Genomic DNA, 18616 nt, shown 5'->3' on the forward strand with positions numbered 1-18616 from the left:
ACCCAGTGACCCCGTGGCCAGCGGGCGACACTAATCAGTGCTGCTGGCCCAGTTCCCGGCCTGTGGGCTGCTGCCACCCCCCCCCCCGCCCCGGCCCCAGCGGATCCTGTGTCTGAACCAGCCGTCTCTTCCTCTCAGGGTGGGGTGGACTCGATGACTAATCCCCACCCCCTGTGGTGTGGACAGGCTGACCTGCGTCACCCCCTGCCTGGAACCAAGGTCTGGGCACAGGGAGTAACCTAATAGAAGTGGGGGCCACAGCAGCCTAGGCCAGGTTATGCAAGACAGTTTCCGGAAAGAGCTCTGAAACTGGGCACAGCTCACGGGCCTCTCAACAGAGGCAGACAAGCTGGGGTCCACCATGCACTTAGGGGTGAGGGGGTTGGGGAGACAGGGGGATGTCTTGCCACCCCTAGAGTGAGGAAATGCACTGGGAAGGGACCCCAAGGGCCAGGGCTGGCCTGGAAGTCTCGCAGCCCCCTCCTGCTGCATCTGTGGTCCCCCCAGGAGTCTGCCTCGGGCAAGACATCACTTCTTGAGCCTGACATGAGTGTTTCTCAGGCGAGGCTCACATATGTCTGTGGGCGTCTGGGTACTGCCATTGGGAGCCGCACACCACCCCAGTCTAGGGGGAGTGGTGCCTGGCCTCATGCTTATGGTTCCAGATGGGGGGACAGCTTCTGGGAGGCCTGGGGGCTGTGGCCAGGGTGGGCAGGTTGGAGTCACAGCTCCTCCTGACTCTCACCCTAGAATTGCCACCCCACCTGGGCTACTTGGAACTCTGCAGACTCCCACCCTGACCTCGGCTCAGCTCTTGGGCCACAGGCCTGGGCCCTGGTGGCAAGCTGAGTCCTTGGGGCACAGGGAGCTTGGGCACCTGCCTGGCCGAGAGGCAGGCTCAGCCTGAGAGTGGAGACGAAACAGGAAGGTTTTAGAGACTTAAGGACAGGGCTCAGGGCAGGTAGGTACTGACCACTCACGCTGGGCACAGCTACTGCTGGGCATTGGAGCCTCACCCCTGCCCTCAGTGCCCGTTGGCCAAGGCTGGCTTCCCAGGCAGGCGAGGTGATGGTGGACACTGACCGAGAGTTCACAGCGGTCTGGTCCCTACTCAAGACCCTGGACACATCACCTGGTGACCCTTCAGATACACCTTGTGGAGGAAGAAAGACTACCCAGGAAACGACCACCTACATGGAAAACAGGAGTGAACAGTGTCCCCCCAAAGTTATGTTGAAGTCCTAACCCCGTACCTGTGAGTGTGATACCGTGTTTGGAAACAGCCGTTATTTTTTGTTAATGAGTGTAGGGTGGGCCCTAAACCTAATCACTTCTGAGTGGTGTCTTATAAAAAGAGCAGGTAGACCCAGACACATTTGGGGTGGAGGCAGGTGCCATGCGAGGACCTATATACAAGCAAAGGAACGCCAAGGATCGCTGGCAGACCCCAGAAACTAGAAGGGAAGCTTACAGAAGGAATCAACATGGCTGAGACCCTGATTTGGACATTTAGCCTCCAGGACTGTGAGAAATAAAATTTGTGTTCTTTAAAGCCACCCACTTGTGGTATCTTTTGTTACAGCAGTCCCAGGAGACTAAGAAAAAAACCCAAAAGAATCAAACAGACAAACCACAGGAACCTGGGCGGCCCCGGAAACCCTGAAGTAACTGGATACCCTCCAACGCGCCTGAAAAACGCAACAAAAAATTTGGCAACCTCCCCCCAGCAGCAAAGTCCCTGACTAAGCAGGGGTGCCCACATCTTGGAGAGGGGCACGCGGGATCCCAGTACAGGAAATGGACCAGACCTGAGTAGGGGACAGGAAGCTGTAACACACAGAGGCAACTCCCCAAGGCGTCCATGACTCGATGCAGCCCCAAGCGGACTTGCAGGTGGGGAGGAATTCTGGGGAGCTTGGCCAACACTTTGTAAAATTCATACAGCAGGGCAAAGGTCCACAAAGACCAGGTCAATTTTGAAAAAGGAGAGCAAAGCAGGTCTGCCCTGCCAGCCCCGGAGCTTTCCACCAAACTACAGGGAGACCACTAAAAACCAAATCAGTTCCTATGGATTCTGACTCATCGCCACCTCACATATGCCGAGGACAACTGTCTCGTAGGGTTTTCACGGCTGCGGCCTCTCGGAAGCACATCACCAGGCCTTCCTCCTGAGGCCCCTCTGGGGGGCTGAACCACCAACCTTTTGGTCAGTAGCCCAGCACTTAATGGTTTGCACCACCCAGGAATTTCTAAACCTAACCACTTGCTGGCAAGATGATTCTAACTCGTGGCAGCTCACGTGTTGCAGAGTAGAACTTCCGTCTAGAGGGTTTTCAAGGAAACCACTAGAGGCTCGTAAAATCCCCCAGTAGCTCACTCCCAGCCCTTTTACTGATTTTTTTAAACAGAATAGAATAAAAATAGAACATCCGAGCGTGTCACACGTGGAAAGCACACCGTTGCCCAAACCTGTTGCTTCCGAAATAAAGCTCGTGCAGCCTGGGTCCTGGAGAAAAATATGTTTATTACTGACATTGGCCATCAGGGAGATGCAAATCGAATCACAACAAGACACGACTCGACACCCACGAGGATGGCTACAGTCTAGGAGACACCCACAACCACAGACAACAAGTGCTGCGGAGGATGTGGAGAAACCGGAAACCACACCCATTGCTGGTGGGAACAGAATGGTGTGGAATAATTTGGTGGTTCGGCAAAAGGTTAAAAATACAATTACCAAAAAAAGGCCGTTGTCGTTGAGGCGACCCCGTGTGTATCAGAGTAGAGCTGAGCCCCAAAGGGTTCTCAGTGGCTGACTGCCCGGAAGTAGATCATGAAGACTTTCTTCCGAGGCTCTGCTGGGTGGAGTCCAACCTCCAACCTCCCAGTTAGTAGTCGAGCGCTTAGCCATTTGTACCACCTGAGAACCATGTGGCCCAGCAACTCCACTCCTGGGTACATACCCCAAAGAACCGAAAACAGGTGTTCGAACAAACAGTTGTACACCAATGCTCACAGAAGCACAATTCCCAAACAGCAAAAGATGGAAACAACCAAGTGTCCATCAGAGATGGAATGGATACACAAAACCTGGTCCATCCGTACAATGGAGTATTAGTCTGTCGTAAAGAGAAACGAAGTCCTTACGTATGCCACCACGTGGCTGAACCTTGGAAGCCTGATGCTGAGTGAAACAAGTCAGACACAAAAGGACAAATATTATATGATCCCGCTTGTATGAAATGTCCAGAATAGGCAAATCTGTGGAGACGGCAGATAGGTGGTTGCCAGGGGCTAGGAGGCTGGGGGAAGGCAGCTCATAGTTAAGGGGTGCACTTTGTTTTGGGGTGATGAAAATGTTCTGAAATTGACTGTGGAGATGGCTGCAGACATCTGTATTAATTGTGCTCTCTGAGGTGATTGTATGGTGTATGGATTATATCTCAACAAAGGAGTTTTTAAAAGAGAGATGTGGACACCGTGGCCTGAAATATGCACAGAACTACAAATCGAAAATAGAAAGACAGAAAGCCCATCCAAAACCCGTTGAAGGGTGTGGTCAGACGAGTTTCTGACGGGGTCCTGGAGGCTGATGAGATCGTGAGGAGAAGCTGCGATTGATCAGTGACCAGAAAATGCATATCCAAATGCTGGAGAGGCCCCAGGATCCCACGGTGGCATTGCCTGTGGCAACTGGGATTTCCGGAACCTGGGTGTGGGTAGCAGGGAAGGGGCGAATGAATTTGGGGTCAGTCAGGTGGGGCCACAACGCTGGAACAAGGAGTGGAGGTGTAGCAAGGAATCCAAGCAACTCCTGCACAGGACGGGGTGGGGGGAACTGCCACTCCCCTCACAGTCCCCTCTCATCTCGGTCACTGTTGGGGTGACTTGGTTTATTGACTTCCTCCCGTGTGCATTCCCACTTGGCACAACAACGATCAGAGGTGTATCTACAAAAAATAGTGCTGATGGCAAGCACTGAAATTGTTCCCATGCAGGAGCACATGTGGGGGTAACAGCACCCGGGGCAACCGCTAAGTTGTGCCCCCCAACTTCAAGATGAGGAGATGCTGATAGCGAGGGTGCGTCAGCAGAAACACCTTCCCCCCTCTTGTCCGGCTGCTTCAGCCAGGCGCCTTTCATATCTGTGGTGCCTCGAATATCATTGCTTGCCTTGTCTGGCGCCCTCTTGGACTTGCACCCCAGGGGCCAGCACCCCCTCTGCCCTGCTCGCTACATCTCTGTCCACCATACCTGAGGAAGGACATTGGGCTGTAATGGGCTAATGCAAACTGCTCGGCGGCTTGCCCCAACCCACAAGCGGCCCCCAGGGAAGGTGCCACACCTTAGATATGCCTGTGACCTCACCACCCACCTTCACTAAGCTGGGACTCCCCACCTTCAGAGCCTCACCACGGGGGCCCTGCCTCAGCTGTGACAGTTGGTGATTGGAACCAGCTGAGGGAGGAGTGAGGCCCTCTGGACCCCACCCGGGTCTGCCCTCCCCAAAACACAGGTAGACAAGGTCTGGTCCTCCTGCTCTGGGGGCCTGGGGGAGCCGATGAGGGGAGGGAGCGACGGGGCAGGTGGACCCTCCCCACCCCTGTGCTCAGACTGACGGAGGGCCGGGCCTAGCTTCTGGACCCCTCCTGGAACGCCCCAACTCACGACCCCCTCTCCCCCGTCCCCCCCCCCGCCCACTGCTGCCGCCAGCACTGAGGGGCCAGTCAGAGCTTATCAAACAAGAAATGGAAACCTTGGAAGGTACCTCACCCCAAACCTGGAGAATGAGGCCAAGGATCCTGCAGCCCTTCCTTCCTCCCTCTCTCTCTCTAGCCGGCCCTTTCCAGCTGGTCCCATCTGCCCCAGGTACCCAGCCTCCATCTCATCCTCACCTCATCTGTCCATCCACAGGCAGAGCTCAGGACGCACCTCCCCCAGTTCCTACCCCTGGGGCCTGAGTCAAGCAGGGCTGCCTGGGTGGGGGCTGGATGAGGGCTCCAGGGGAGGGTCCCATGTGAGTCAGAGGAGGCACAGAAGCGTAATGGCCCCTCCTCCAAAGCAAACAGCTCTGGGCTTCTGGACATCCCCAGGACAGCTGGCCAACCAGGCCCACTCCCTTGGTGCCAGCAATGAAGGGTAGCCAAGCCCCTTCCCCAAGGCCCAGATGGGGGTCACCTGCATCTGCCTAGCTTAGGGCCACCCCATCAGTAGTCAGTGAGCACCCCGGCCCCCTCAGTTCTGTGACATGGGAGCCCAGGGAGGAGGGAAGGGTCACGTTCTGTGGGGTCTTGTCTGGTGGGCACTTCCCACCCTCTTTCCCCTGGGCAGCGCCACCTTGCTTTTGGGAAGTGAGACTGATGGGTGAGCCTCAATGGGGCTGGTGTGCTCCTGGCAGCTCTGGAGAGTCCTGCAACACCTTCACTCGCTGGGGGACCCAGACTATCAACAGGCAGCCTCTGAGAGCATTAGCAACCTTGGGTCCCACCCCCGGCCACCTGGGAGGGAGCCCTCCGCCCTGAGTGTGAGGTGGTGGATCCCTCCGGCCTGCCCAGCCCTTTCTCTTCCCCAGTCCCTTCTCTGGCCCCCCTCAGCCTCCTGCACCCATCCCCGGAGGGGCCAGCCCAGCTCAGCTGAGCACAGAGCAGGCAGGCCCAAGGGCCTCTCTTACCCCCATTCAAGCCCAGGGTACATGGGAGGTTTCCGGAGCCTTTGCACCATCCGATGGCCCAGGCTGCCTCCCCGAAGCCCCAGGCTATAGCTTCCAACCCATCTCAGCGGAAAGAAGCCAGGACTTTGTCTTTGGGGTGGGGTTCCATCTCCAGACGGTTTCACTCTGACGATAGGTTCCAGGCTGGCTCTGCCCTCAGCGGCCTGCTCCCCCCGCCGCCCCCACCTTGACAGTTCCCTGAAAAAAATGGACATTCACAGTTTTGTCCCCTTCAGCTCCCCAGGTCTGCCCCTTCCCATGGGGCCGAGGGCGGGGTCTGCTCTGCTGGGCAAAGAAGGGCTCCCCTGACAGCCGGCCTCTGGCCAATGGGCTCGGTTGAGTTTGGTCCTATAGCCCTCCAAGCCAGCTCTTAGCCAAACGGGAGGGTAGGGGTGGGGGTGGGAGGACCCAGGCAGCCAAGGCCAGATCACAAGGCTTGAGGTTTGTCCACTGCCTCACCCCCACAGACACCTGGGCTCTTGCTTCCCGCCAGGCTTTCCCTGACTGCCCCGGCCCTGCCATGTACCCCGCCATGCATCCTGCAATGCACCCCCTAGCCCCCAAGCACTGACCTGAGGCAGCTCTAACCCCTCGGCTGGCTTTTTGTCCCACAGGGTGACCACACCCAGGACTCAGGTGGTAGGATGGTGCAGACGTGACCTTTCCCCTGCCTGCCCTGCCCCCCGCCTTGTTGGACACTGGCACCACTCTCTCACCCTGTGGGCCTGTGGGCTCCCAGGCCCCCCCCCCCAGGCCCTGCCAACCCCGCAGGCTCTGAGTCAACACGGGGTTCCTGGAGGAAAGGAGGGCCCATGTTTGCCCACGAACTCTGTCATCTCCGGCCAGCGCCCACCTTGCCGCGCATGTTTGCTGGAGGTGTGGGCATCGCTTGTCACCCCGCTAATCCTGAGCAAACGCAGCAGGGGTGCTGGGTGCATCCTCACCCACCGCACCCCTGTTGGGCCTAGCCAGCCCCCAACTCCTCACCCCAGGGGTGGCCCCCTTTAGCCATCCCTACCCCTGGCCCTGTGGGTGCTTCCCAGGCAGTTGCTCAAGGCTGAGGGAGGGAGAGGGGCTAGAGGAGGAGGGGACAGGCCTAGATCCCCTCGTGCCTGCCTAGGACCTGGACGGGTCACAGGTGTGCGCAGAGAATAAGAGCCGCTGTCATCTACCCCCTTCAGCTCGGCCCCCTTCTGCTTTGCCCCCCTTACTCGTCCCTCACTTCTCCCCCTCCCGCCCGACTTCTCTCCTCCAATTCAGATTTCTCCATTCTCCATTTTCCTCTTCTCCTCCCCCTCCCCCACTTCCCTTTCCCCACATAGTGCTCCTCTGAGTGTCCCCTTTTTCTCCTTGATCTTCCCCCACCCACCCTCCCTTTTCCTCCCCCACTTCTCCTCCCCCCCAAGTCTCCCCCACTGCCCATTCTCCAGCTCACAGCCAGCTCTAGAGCTCTCAAATGTGCAGGCAAGCTGCAAAAACCAGCACCAGGGGCCCTCCCACCACCTGCCCTGATTCTCCGGTATCTGAACCTCATTTGCCCCACCTCTCTACCTCACGCTCCCACCATCTGTCTTCGTAACATCTACATGGCTTTTCTGAACCTTTTGAGTTGACGTTACAGACAGCATCCCCTTCCCCCTAACTTGTGGCCCTGTGTGTCCCAGGAATGGGGAGGCACGACCTCAGGCAATGAGATGACATAGCCCATCTCCCTGCCCACAGCGGACTCGCTCTGCGTGGCTCAGCCATGTCCACAACCCCCATTGGCACTTGTCCTCTGTCCTTCTCCTTGTGTCTTGCCCTTGACTCTTCCCGGGAGAGCAGAAGGTCATGCTGCAGGGTGCCCCCAAACCCAGGCCTGTCTGCTGGCTCCTCACGCTTATATTTGGGGCACACACTTTGGGCAGCAACACCCTGGAAGCTAAGCTGCATCCTCCTCGGTGCTGCAGACCCAGAGGCACCAGGCACCAGTGCGTGAAAACCCGTATTCAGGGTCTTTGGGCTTTTTTCGGGCTTTTTCTCGGAGAGCTGCTCAGGGACCAGGGTACCCCACCCCCACAGCCCACTGGAGTCCGTGTCCAGGCGGCCTTTGTTTGTGTCATTCCGCTGTGGGAAGGGCTCCCTGTCCTGCTGGTTTATCTCTCACTAGTTCATTGGTCTCAGTAGGGCTCACAGACTCCAGTGTTCAGAATGGGTCTTTCTAAAGTAAAACCAATTTCTGTGGTTTTCCGACCTTAAATGCCCCACTGCCCCACCCCCCAACTCAGAGGAAAGCCAAGCTTCTCCCATCATCTGAGCTGCCCCCATCTCTGTCCCCCCGCCCAGCCCAGTCCCAGCCTTGCCAGGGGCCCCTGGACTGTCCACTGGGCCACATGAGAGACCACCGGAGGGCTTGCACCTGCAGGTCCGTCTTAGGCAGAGCTGTTCCTCCGGTTTGCAGAAGGCCCCTCAACACATACGGAGCTGACTTATCCCTTGGCTCTTTCTAAGCTTTTACTGCTGCCAAAATGATCATGTTTATCACAGGCTGAGAAGGGGCAGGATCTCTTCACTTGACCCTCCTGAAGAGGCCAGGCTTTGTCCATGCTGAACCCATATCCTGACACAGCTGAGCATCCGAACCTGTGAGGAAGAGGAGGGAGGGAGGAAGGCGGGAGGGAAAGGGAGGAAGGGAGAAGGGAGGGAAGGGGGAGGGAGGGAGGGAGAGAAGGAGTGAAGGGAAAAAAGGCAGAAGACGGACACGCCAGGGTCTGGGGCTACAACGGCCCCAGGGGTCCACTACCAGGCCTGTCCCACCAAGTATCACTGAAGCCTGCCCAAGCACGTCAGTGAGGGGACCGGACCTGGCTACCCCACAGCCCATGTTGCCCTCGGCCATGGGCCTCTCTGCCCACTGGGGTTCGTGATCCCCCGGGGGGCATGGATCAGGTCTGCTGGGACCCCCATCAGAGAAGTGGAGTGCCGACCTACCATGGACACTAGGCAGCTTACGGTCACCATTCCCCACCCCAGGACAGCCCAGGTTTGGGGCTCTGTGCGCCTGGAGAGCCTGTGTGCCCTGTTCTGCCAGACTCTCCACACAGCCAGCCCTGGTCAGTGTTCACTCCCAATGCCTCCTGACTTCTACCAGGGCTGGGAGCTGGGCCTGAGGCAGCTGGTGACAGTGGCCTCTGGACCTGGCGAAGCGGGTTCTGTGTGGCGAGGGGGTCCTCACTGAGGGAAGGACCAGGCCCACCTCTGGGTCCTGTGTGGCCCAGGTGAGTCCTTACTCAGATGGGATGGGCCCCCATGAGGCTCTTTGGCCCCATCAGCTCCTTTGGGCCCAGCCACTCCTGGCCTCCATCGACCAGCCCCCACTGGCCAGGTAGGACTCGGCAAAGCCGCAGGGCAGGTTCCTGGCATAGTGGCTGATGGCTGTGGTGGGGGCCCTCCTTCCCAGCAGGAACAGCCCGGTTCCCCTCTCCCTGTCCTTTATCTTCTGTTCTCGGCTCCTTCAACTGTGAAGAGGTAAACTGGCTGAGCAAACAGGACAGGTGTGCTGTAACTGCGTCCGGGATGTCACAACAGCACGAACCTGCCAGCCAAGCAGGGCGGGCAGGCTCGTCGCCCGCCCCCGCCGCCAGCCCCAGCCTGGGACCACTCCATCCCCCCAAAGCCCTCTGCCCAAAGCGGGAAGGCTGAGGGCTGCAGCCAGGTCTCCCCCTCATTCATTCAACGCAATTACTGAGCACCTACTGTGTGCCAGGTGGGAACCCCTCGGGAGTCCCCTGCCCACATCCTGGGGTGGGGGAGGGGAAGGGCAGACAACAGACCGTGGAGCCTTGGACAGATCATGCTGCGGTGTGGGTGGGGTGGGTGGGGGGCCAGGTGCCACCACTGAAAAGGCAGGGGACGCCCTCTGAGTGGGGACCTGAAGGCTGGGAAGCGACGGCTGTGGTCAGGATGGACAGACAGACAAGGCCCCAGCCTTGAGGAGGGCATAGACTTGTGAGCTGGAGAGTGGGGCAGGGCACTGGCGAGGCGTCAGTGAGGACAAGGTGGCCTCAGGGGTTTAGGTGAAGGAGTTGGGTCCTGTTTCAGAAGGTCCTTGCTTCCTTCCTCCCGTGTGGCAGCATGCCACGTTGTCCCCAGGAGGGATGAGATCCCCAGCATCATTGAGCACCTGCTGTTTGCCCGAGGGCTACTGGCTTCCCCAAAAGCCCCTCCGGGGGTGGGGACAAGGGGGCTGTATGTGAAAGAGGACTTCACAGTCCCCACGCCTCTGCCCCGGGACCTTCAGGCCTAGACATGGCAGTGAGGGCGGGGAGGAGGAGGAGGCGGGCAGCCTGAGCACCCCATCCCAGGGCCGGATGCGCACGGGGAGCAGGTGTCCAGCCCGTGCTGAAACCTGTGCCACCTCGGGCCCAGTCCAGAGCCCAGATCTGTGGGCCACAGGCATAGCGGGTACCGTACAGGCCCGCTTCAGCAGGCACACCCCACTTTAGAGGAACCGTGGACAAAATAAAAAGCAGCTTACCCTCCCAGCCTCTGTCACAACTATGGTGTGTCTGAGAAGCAGCTTCTGGAAGTTTCCGGGGCATCAACCATGCTGAGGGGAGACAGTTGGGCAAAAGGAGTTTAAAGATGGACTTTCTGTTTGCCCCAGCAATCCCACATCCAGGAATTAGTTCACCCCCAGCAAATGAGCAGGAGAGTCCTGGGCCAAGTAACTAACAAAACTGATAGCTGCCCCAAAGCCCGTTCGGGCTGGCTAAAGCCGTCCACTGTGCCCCTGCACCCCACCCCGCCCAGGGTGCCCCCCATAGAGCAGCCATGGGGCTGAGAGTTTATGTGGTTACATGTACCAATACATTCTGCTGTAACAGCAAGAGAAGGAAAGCAGTTCGAGTGAGGTTGGAGAGGGAAGAACTGGCCTGGGATGCTGCCTTCAGATGCTGCCATGGAGAGAAACATTTGTGGAGGTTATTAGTTGAGGAGGGAGATGGTGATCCTGCCTGAACTAGCAAACTACGAGATTACACCTGCTGGGGGCCCACCAGCACCAGTTGTCGGGATATGGGCCTTGGGGGATCCCCTCAGTGCAGGCACTGGGGACCTGGGCTCCTGGCTCCTTCCTGCCCCCCGTCACATGCTCTCCATCACCACTACTGCAGCAGAGCACAGGGTGAGGGGCGGTACCGGGACCCCACTGGCGTGTAGCATCCGAAGACCACGGCAGTGAGAACCATGGGAGCAGCAGCCACCTTTGCACCAGCCAGGTGGTGGAGGGCAGTGGCCGAGTGGGAGCTCTGAACCTCTGTGGCTCGGAGAGCAGGTTGGACACAAGCCAGCCACCTCTAGGAGTGGTGACCAGGGCATCACTCTCTAAGCCTCAGTTTCCCCATGTGCTAGAACTTCAAGGCAGAGAGGGGACCTCCTGGGTCTTTGGGGGGCTCTGGCCAGCACGGCTGGGTCTCTGGATAGAACCTCCTCCCAGGACCCCCACAGGCAGGAGCTCACAGCCCCCCACTTCCAGCTCACAGACCCACCCATCTCCTGGGTAGCCTGTGGTATGTGCCTCTCGTAGCCCTCCCCCAAGACTGGACTCCCTTCAGCCCCACCCCTCAGCCAAGCCTTGCTGACCACTGACCATCTGCGGGACAAGGTCAGGGGCTGCAGCAGAGCAAGACCCAGGGCTTTGCCATCTAGAGTGGGGCACCCGTACCACCTCAGGCACCAGGCCGAATGTCCCGCCCCTGTTCTCAGGTGGGGTGGGCGGGGGTCCCGGGGCAGCCCATCTCCTGGGCACAGAGCTGCAAATCCTCCTGCTGCCCGCCCATGGTCCCTCCCTGAGAGCAAACACACGTGGCTGGGGGGGGCAGCACCCTGTGTGGCCTAGGCGCTGGGCACAGGGCCAAGGCTTCCTGCTACATAAGCCCCGGGCCCCAAGGCAGTGGGCATCTGGCCCCACTCCCTCCTCTCTGCCCGCTACCGTGCCAGCCCCAGGATGGGCACAAGGAGCCAGTGCCCGGCACTGGCCTGGGCCCTCATGGTCCTGCTCTCGGCACAGCAGGCAGGTAAGGTCATCACCCACCCCTGCTCCCTCCTGATCTCTCCTGCCCTCAGAACTTCAGCTTGGCGGCAGGGGTGCTTGGCCTGGAATGGACAGGCAGAGCCCCCCTCCTCAATGCACCCCCAGATATCCCAGGACACCATGGGCCCTGCTACCCACAAGAACCCTGGCTCTCAGCCTGGACACTCAAATCCTCTGAGCCAGGGCCCCTACCTGTCCCCCAGGGCTGGTGGAGGGATGGATGGCAGAGGCTTGCTTGAGGGTGTCTGAAGAAGCTGGGTTCCCAGACCCAGGGACAGGCCCCGGGGTGCTGCCCAGGGAATCTCAGCCTCAGGGGAAGCAGAAGGAAAAGCCAGGGGAGGGGGTGAGGCTGGGGGCCCTGTGAGGCCCCCTCTCAGAGTGGACAGGGTCTGCCCTCCCTGGACAGCAAGCCAGAGTAACACCAAGTAGGTCCCTGCCTTTGGGCTGATCCCTTTGGGCCAGCACAGGCCTTCCTGCTGGGTGGACACCACCTCCAGTCCATGGGCTGGGATCAGGGCCAGACAGGTGAGGTGACTGCCCACGGTCACATGGCTATAGGCCGGAGGGTCCAGCACTGCCACCCTGTTCCAAGGCCCTGTACCTCGCCTGGCAGCCTGGCCCCCAATCCCTGCAGTTTCCTTCTGTCCCCTTCTGTCATCTCAGGGGCCCTGAGGCACTTAGCAGCTCAGGGATGAGCCACTAATACCTACTGTCAACAGAGAAAGACACAGCCCCAGGGCTGCTGAGCAGCGCCCTGACAACACCTGGCCTGTGGCCTTGGAGCTGTGGTGTCTCTGGGCCCAGCTCTGCTCCTGCCAGCCTTCCCAGTAGTCTCAGCCCAGCTAGGGGGTCTGGGCAGGCGGAGGCACAAGCCCCAGGAAAGGGGCCTGTAAAGAGATGTAGCTGGTCTCCTCAGAAACCCCGGCCCAAGCCCAGTCAATCACTTTCTTGGGGGTGAGCAGGGCTGAGTGGGGTAGGTTCCTGAGTCAGCTCTCAGCACGGAGCTCCAGGGAAGCCTCCAGGTCATGGGGCCCCAAGACACATCCAGGTCCTCGCTGGCTACGTGTGGTCTAGGCTCCAGTCACCTGTGCTGGGTTGGCTGGCCCAGGAGACCCAGTCCCACAGGGTCCTCCACTCACTGCCCTCTGGGTACAGGATAAACGCAGCCCGCATTAGGGACCTGTGAGGCTGGGTGCCGCGCAGAGGGCGTCTCCACCTGGGAGGTGTCCTGGGTCTTTAGTCTTTGCCAGGTGCATGGAGGTGAGGGGGAAGATGACCCCAAACCGGGGAAGGGAGGGTTTGGGAGGCATTGAACAAGGGTCCGCATGGAGCTTGTGCGTGGGAGGAGCTGGACCAAGAACAGTAGCCCTGGGAGAGGGAGGGGTGATGTGCACCTGCAGCCATGCAAACCGCCCCTGCCCACCCACTGAGGAGTGGGGGGCAGCGAGAGGAGTGGGGTCCGTGGGGCAGGGGGCGTGTGCACAGGCCAGTCCTGTGGTTCCACAGGCCCCAGGTCACAGCTGGGAAAGTCCAACAGAAAGTGAGAGCCTGCGGGGCGGTGGGGTGGAGGGCTGGGGAGGGGGGTGGAGGGGCATGATCTGAGGCTAGGCCTCTAGGAGGGGGGTTGGGTCCAGGGAGGTCTATTCCCCCAGGCCTGGCAGGTGAGAAGTGCAGGCTTACTCAGGGGGAACCAGCCCTGCCCATGCCACGGGGACATCAGTACCCCCCCAAAGCATAGGTGTGGGTAGGGTACTGGGACTCGGGTTGGGTGTGAGGAGGGCATTCTGGGTGGCATGGCTACGTGTGTGGAGGGGAGCACCACCACCCGGAGCTGGGCAGAGAGGTCTGGAGATGACAGCCTGGCCACTGGGGCTGGGCAAGTGATGAAGCAGCCCATCTCCAGAGACCCGTACCCCCCAAGCCACAGGCCTTGGATGGAGGTGATGGACAGGTCTGGTGGCCTGGGGATGGCCCCCAGTGGCCACATGCTGGGCCAGGGCCAGGGCCAGCCTCCCTTGGCCAAGATGGACGGCTGTAATGAGGGGCTGGCCCTGGTCTTGGGTTTCTGCTAAGTCATACCTGTGGGCCTCCCTGTCTGTGTTCTTCTCCCCAACAAAGTGGCCTTTGTCTTCCCCCAAGGGGTGCATGGGAGGGGGCTGACCCTCCTTGAAGAGCTGGGGCTCTCAGGCCAATGCCCTTTCCTGATTCTGTCTTCTTCCATGACTCACAGCTGGGGAGGGTGGGGGTCAGCAATTGGCCATGCAGCCTGGATGGGCTCTCTGCTGGAACTTCCCACCCTGGGGGGCCTTGCTTGCTGTCATGTTGGATGGGATGTGTCTGCATTCATGGGACAGGAGGAGACATGGCCTCGGGATGACCCCACAGTGCCTACAGGCCACCTCCAGGTGCACCTCCTGGTGGTCCCTATGTGGCTCCTCACACACCCCACCCTCTCCCTCAGAGACCCAGGGCAGTGAGGAGCCCAGCAGGATGAGCAGGGAGGCTGTCACAGATGGTCAGAGGATGAATGGCGGTACGTGGCCACTTGCAGTGTGGGGCTTCCAGGCATCTGGGGGACAGTGTACCTGTGGCAGGCATGTGGGAGGGAAGGACCCATTTCCACAGAGCTACAGGTCACACCAAGTCCCTTCCTGGGCCCCTTCCTGGGACAGGGGAGGGGGTGATGGAGACGTGCAAAAAGACCAAGACATGATCTCCACAGACCAGAGTCACTCACACATATGTCCATACATATGCATGCACTCACATACATGCAACCACTCACACATATGCTCACACACATACACGCACTCACACATATACTCACACAATGCACCCAAACTCATATACATGCACTTAAGTGTATGTTCACACACATACATACATTCACACGTATGTTCACACACGTACTTGCATATATACTTACAAAGATATACATGCACTCACACATGTAATTACACACACATGCACTCATACTCACATGCACTCACACACATACATGCATTCACACATATGTGCACACACATCCATGTGCTCACACACATACATGCATTCACACATATGTGCACACACATCCTTGCGCTCAGACACATGTGAGCTCACACACATACATGCGCTCATACACACCCCTGCACTCACACACATCCATGCGCTCACACGCATCTCTGCACTCACACACATCCCTGCGCTCACACACATCCATGCACTCACACACATCCCTGCGCTCACACACATCCCTGCGCTCACACACATATGTACTCACAAAGATATACATGCAATCACACACTGACAAATGCGTGCACAGATGCACACACACTCCAGGCTTAACGCCAACCAAAAATCCCAGGCAAGAGAGTGTCTGGGGCAGCAGGGAGGCTACTGGAGGAGGCGAAGGAGGATCAGAACAGCACCCGACCCCAAGTGGCCACTGAGGAGGTTGGGGTCCAGGAGGGTGCTCCCAGCTGGCCCCTGGCTGGGCCACACCCTTAGGTGACCTGACTCTCACCCTGCAGTCCAGACCACACCCTCACCTACCCGGCGCTTGACCTTCATCCCACCCATCACCATGTCTCCCAGCATGAGCCGTAAGTGGATGGGGAGGGGGTCACAGGTCTGGGGTGCAGCCCACAGTGTAGGATGGTCAGCAGATGTATAGCTTGGGCAGGCCCTGAGGGTACCCCCCAGACAGTCCTATGGGCGCCAAGTGCCAGGGTGCCAGCGGGCATTGGAATGGGGGCCAGGCCAGAGTAGGGGTCTTGGCAGAGATCCAGGGGCAGCTATGCAGAGGCAAGACCAGGTGTAGCCAGTGCAGAGAGTAGTGGTCACCTGGTCACCTTGCTCCAAGGATGAGGCCTGTCCCCAGGAAGGCTGCCATGAGTAGCGGGGTGGGGGAGGTGGTGTCAGCAGGCAGCCTCCTCATGCCCACTCTCCCCAGCCCTGAACCCTGCACACAACGGGCGGGTCTGCAGCACGTGGGGTGACTTCCACTATAAGACCTTCGACGGTGACATCTTCCGCTTCCCCGGCCTCTGCAACTATGTCCTGTCCTCGCACTGCCGCGCCGCCTATGAGGACTTCAACATCCAGGTGCGCCGAGAGCTCTTGGGCGCCAGGCCTACCATCAGCCGCATCGTCCTCAAGGTGGAGGGGCTGGTGCTGGAGGTCGCCAACGGCTCAGTGCTCATCGACGGGCAGGGGTGAGTGGTGGCAGGCTGGGCAGGACAGTTGGTCCCAGGGTCACACCCTGAGTGGCGGGCAGTTAATGGGGAGTGGCTGGTGGGGTTAGGGTCCCCAGCGACGGCTGTGGGGGACCAAGCTCTACTGACCTAGGGAGGAGCTGCCCTACAGCCGTGCTGGGCTCCTGGTGGAGCGCAGCAGCAGCTACGTTAAGATCAGTGTCCGGATGGTCCTGACCTTCCTCTGGAATGGAGAGGACAGCGCCCTGGTGAGCACCCCCTTACCCCTCCCCACCCAGATGCACTGAACCTTCAGGCCTGCTGTGGGAGAGAGGGCAGAGCCAGGGATTTCCTGGGGTCAGGCAGTGGGCCGGGGGCTGCCAGGTGGAGGGAGGGGTGCCATGGGCCAGAGACTGTGCTGAAGCTGCCCCTCGCCCCCTCAGTTAGAGCTGGACCCCAAGTATGCCAATCAGACGTGTGGCCTGTGTGGGGACTTCAACGGCCTCCCTGTCGCCAATGAGTTCTACGCCCACAGTGAGTGCTGCCCTCCCAGGGCCAACGCCTTCCCAAAAGTCCCAGGGAACCCCAGTGGGGGCCAGGTCTGCCGGGACCACAGGCCAGTGGGGCAGGGACTGACACTGGGAGGGGGTGAGGCCCCAGAGGGGCCCCTGGGTCCTGGGCAGGGGTGGGAGCCCTGGAAGCCAGCCCAAGGAGCAGGCCCCCCCCACCACACACACTGTCCCTGGCCTCTCAGTGCCCCTGCCCTGGCTCACCAAGCACACCCATCTCCCAACAGATGTCAGGCTGACAGCGCTCCAGTTTGGGAACCTGCAGAAGCTGGACGGGCCCACAGAGCAGTGCCAGGACCCACTGCCCACCCTGGCTGAAAATTGCACGAACGCTGGGGTAAATGGCTTCTCCAGAGCCCTCGGGGCTTGGAAACAGCTGGATGACTGGGGGCGTGGCTGGGGGAGCTGGGCTGGGGTCCCTGGTGTCCAGATGAAGAGGCTCAGCGTCTGCCTACCTGGGGCACCCGAGGACATGGCCGGCACTCCCTGTAGCTAATGCCCCCAGAGCCGAGCCAAGCTCTGCACCCAATGGAGGCAACTTAACAGTGTATGGGTGAGGGGGCGGGTGGAAAAGTAGAAGGAAAGATGGAGGGAGGGACTAAGGGAGGGAAGGATGGATGGATGGATGGACGTATGGTGGATGGATGGATGATGGATGGGTGGATAGACGGACGGACGGACGGATGGATGCACGGATGGATGGATGCAAGGGCGGTTGGAAGAATGGATGATGGATGGAGGGGTGGGTGAATGGAAGGATGGATGGAAGGATGGGGGGAGGAGGAGAGGGAGGGAAGGAAGGAAAGAGGGAGGGAGGAGTCTCAGGGGAAGGGAGAGGACTCCTCAGTCTGGGTAAAGGCTGTAGAGTGGCAGGAATCTGGGACACATTGCCATGACCATCATCTCTGGAGGTGGGGAGAGGGGCCGAGGGGCCTCGCTGTAGTGCCCATCTCCACTGTGGTCTCTAGGAGGATGCCTGCCGCCGCACCTTGCTTGGCTCTGCCTTCGCCCAGTGCAACAAGCTGGTGGACCCCGACCCGTACGTGGCCTCCTGTGCCCAGGACCAGTGTCGCTGCCCCAGCTGCCCATGTGCCACCTTTGCCGAGTATTCCCGCCAATGTGCCCATGCAGGGGGCCAGCCACAGAACTGGAGGGGCCCCAACCTCTGCTGTGAGTGTCCCATGAGGAGTCCAAGAGCAAGAGGGCAGGGAAGGGAGGAGGGGCGTGGGGAGGTGGGTGAGCGGGCAGCTGGTCTCTCAGGTGGGCACAGGGAGGGCTGACCCAGGAGGTGCTGGGTCCTGGGCTCTCCACACCTCCTACCTGACCCAGGAGGCAGCTAAGCAAGCAGACAGGTGGGGCTGCAGCTACCTGAGAACAGATGTCTGCCTGCTCCTTGGGCCCTAGCCGTGGCTTTCGGGTGATCTCTTGGTGGCCTACAGAAGGTGGGGTGGAAGCCTGGTTGGTTCAGGAAGCACTTCCAGTGGGGCCCTGGTGGGCTATCAGGCAGCCCACCCCCCCATGCAGCTATTCAACCCAGTGCCTCCCTCCCTCTGGCTGCAGCCCAGACATGCCCAGCTGGCATGCAGCACCAAGAGTGTGGCTCGCCCTGCGCCGACACCTGCTCCAACCCTGAGCACACCCAGCTCTGTGAGGACCACTGTGAGGACGGCTGCTTCTGTCCCCCAGGCAGGTCCATTGGCCCATCTCCTGGGACTGCCCCTGTGCATCTGTCCTGCCTCCAGTGTCACTGTGTTCCCAATGCCTGATGCTGGCCACAGCTGATTGGTCCAGAAGTCACCCTTCCCCAACGATTCGCCTGTGGCCAGGGTCCTCGGCCATGGTGGGAATTGAACGTTAGGAAACCCAGGAGATATGCTGATCTGATGGGGGAAGTGGAGCAGGCACCACGGGCCCTTGGAAAAGGCAGGGAAACTGAGGCACAGAGACGCTCAGAGCTTGTCCAAACCAGGCATGGATCAGACACCAGGTCCAGTGCAGACACCAGGTCCAGTGCTCTGTCCTCAAGGAGCCCCCCAGCAGGGAGGTGGCTTGTCCCCTCGGGCTCCCCTTCTTAGAGGCAGGTGGT

General features: G+C 59.8%; 1 protein-coding gene across 1 annotated transcript in view; it reads left to right on the top strand.

The window, feature by feature from the left end:
- The first annotated feature begins 5047 nt into the window (after positions 1 to 5047).
- Positions 5048 to 18616, top strand: part of MUC5B (mucin 5B, oligomeric mucus/gel-forming) — a 56855-nt gene continuing 43286 nt past the window's right edge. The window contains exons 1-18 of the mRNA XM_064288935.1: positions 5048 to 5142; positions 5576 to 5651; positions 6328 to 6352; positions 6467 to 6638; positions 8726 to 8906; positions 9025 to 9077; positions 9993 to 10156; positions 10913 to 11027; positions 11693 to 11769; positions 12249 to 12311; positions 14248 to 14319; positions 15299 to 15370; positions 15721 to 15982; positions 16116 to 16230; positions 16405 to 16495; positions 16758 to 16867; positions 17502 to 17700; positions 18091 to 18216. Coding sequence (XP_064145005.1) covers positions 5048 to 5142; positions 5576 to 5651; positions 6328 to 6352; positions 6467 to 6638; positions 8726 to 8906; positions 9025 to 9077; positions 9993 to 10156; positions 10913 to 11027; positions 11693 to 11769; positions 12249 to 12311; positions 14248 to 14319; positions 15299 to 15370; positions 15721 to 15982; positions 16116 to 16230; positions 16405 to 16495; positions 16758 to 16867; positions 17502 to 17700; positions 18091 to 18216 — 2068 coding nt within the window. The remainder of the gene's footprint in view (positions 5143 to 5575; positions 5652 to 6327; positions 6353 to 6466; positions 6639 to 8725; positions 8907 to 9024; positions 9078 to 9992; positions 10157 to 10912; positions 11028 to 11692; positions 11770 to 12248; positions 12312 to 14247; positions 14320 to 15298; positions 15371 to 15720; positions 15983 to 16115; positions 16231 to 16404; positions 16496 to 16757; positions 16868 to 17501; positions 17701 to 18090; positions 18217 to 18616) is intronic.

Source organism: Loxodonta africana, chromosome 7 (genome assembly GCF_030014295.1).
Source record: "Loxodonta africana isolate mLoxAfr1 chromosome 7, mLoxAfr1.hap2, whole genome shotgun sequence".
NCBI classification, from domain to species: Eukaryota; Metazoa; Chordata; class Mammalia; order Proboscidea; family Elephantidae; genus Loxodonta; species Loxodonta africana.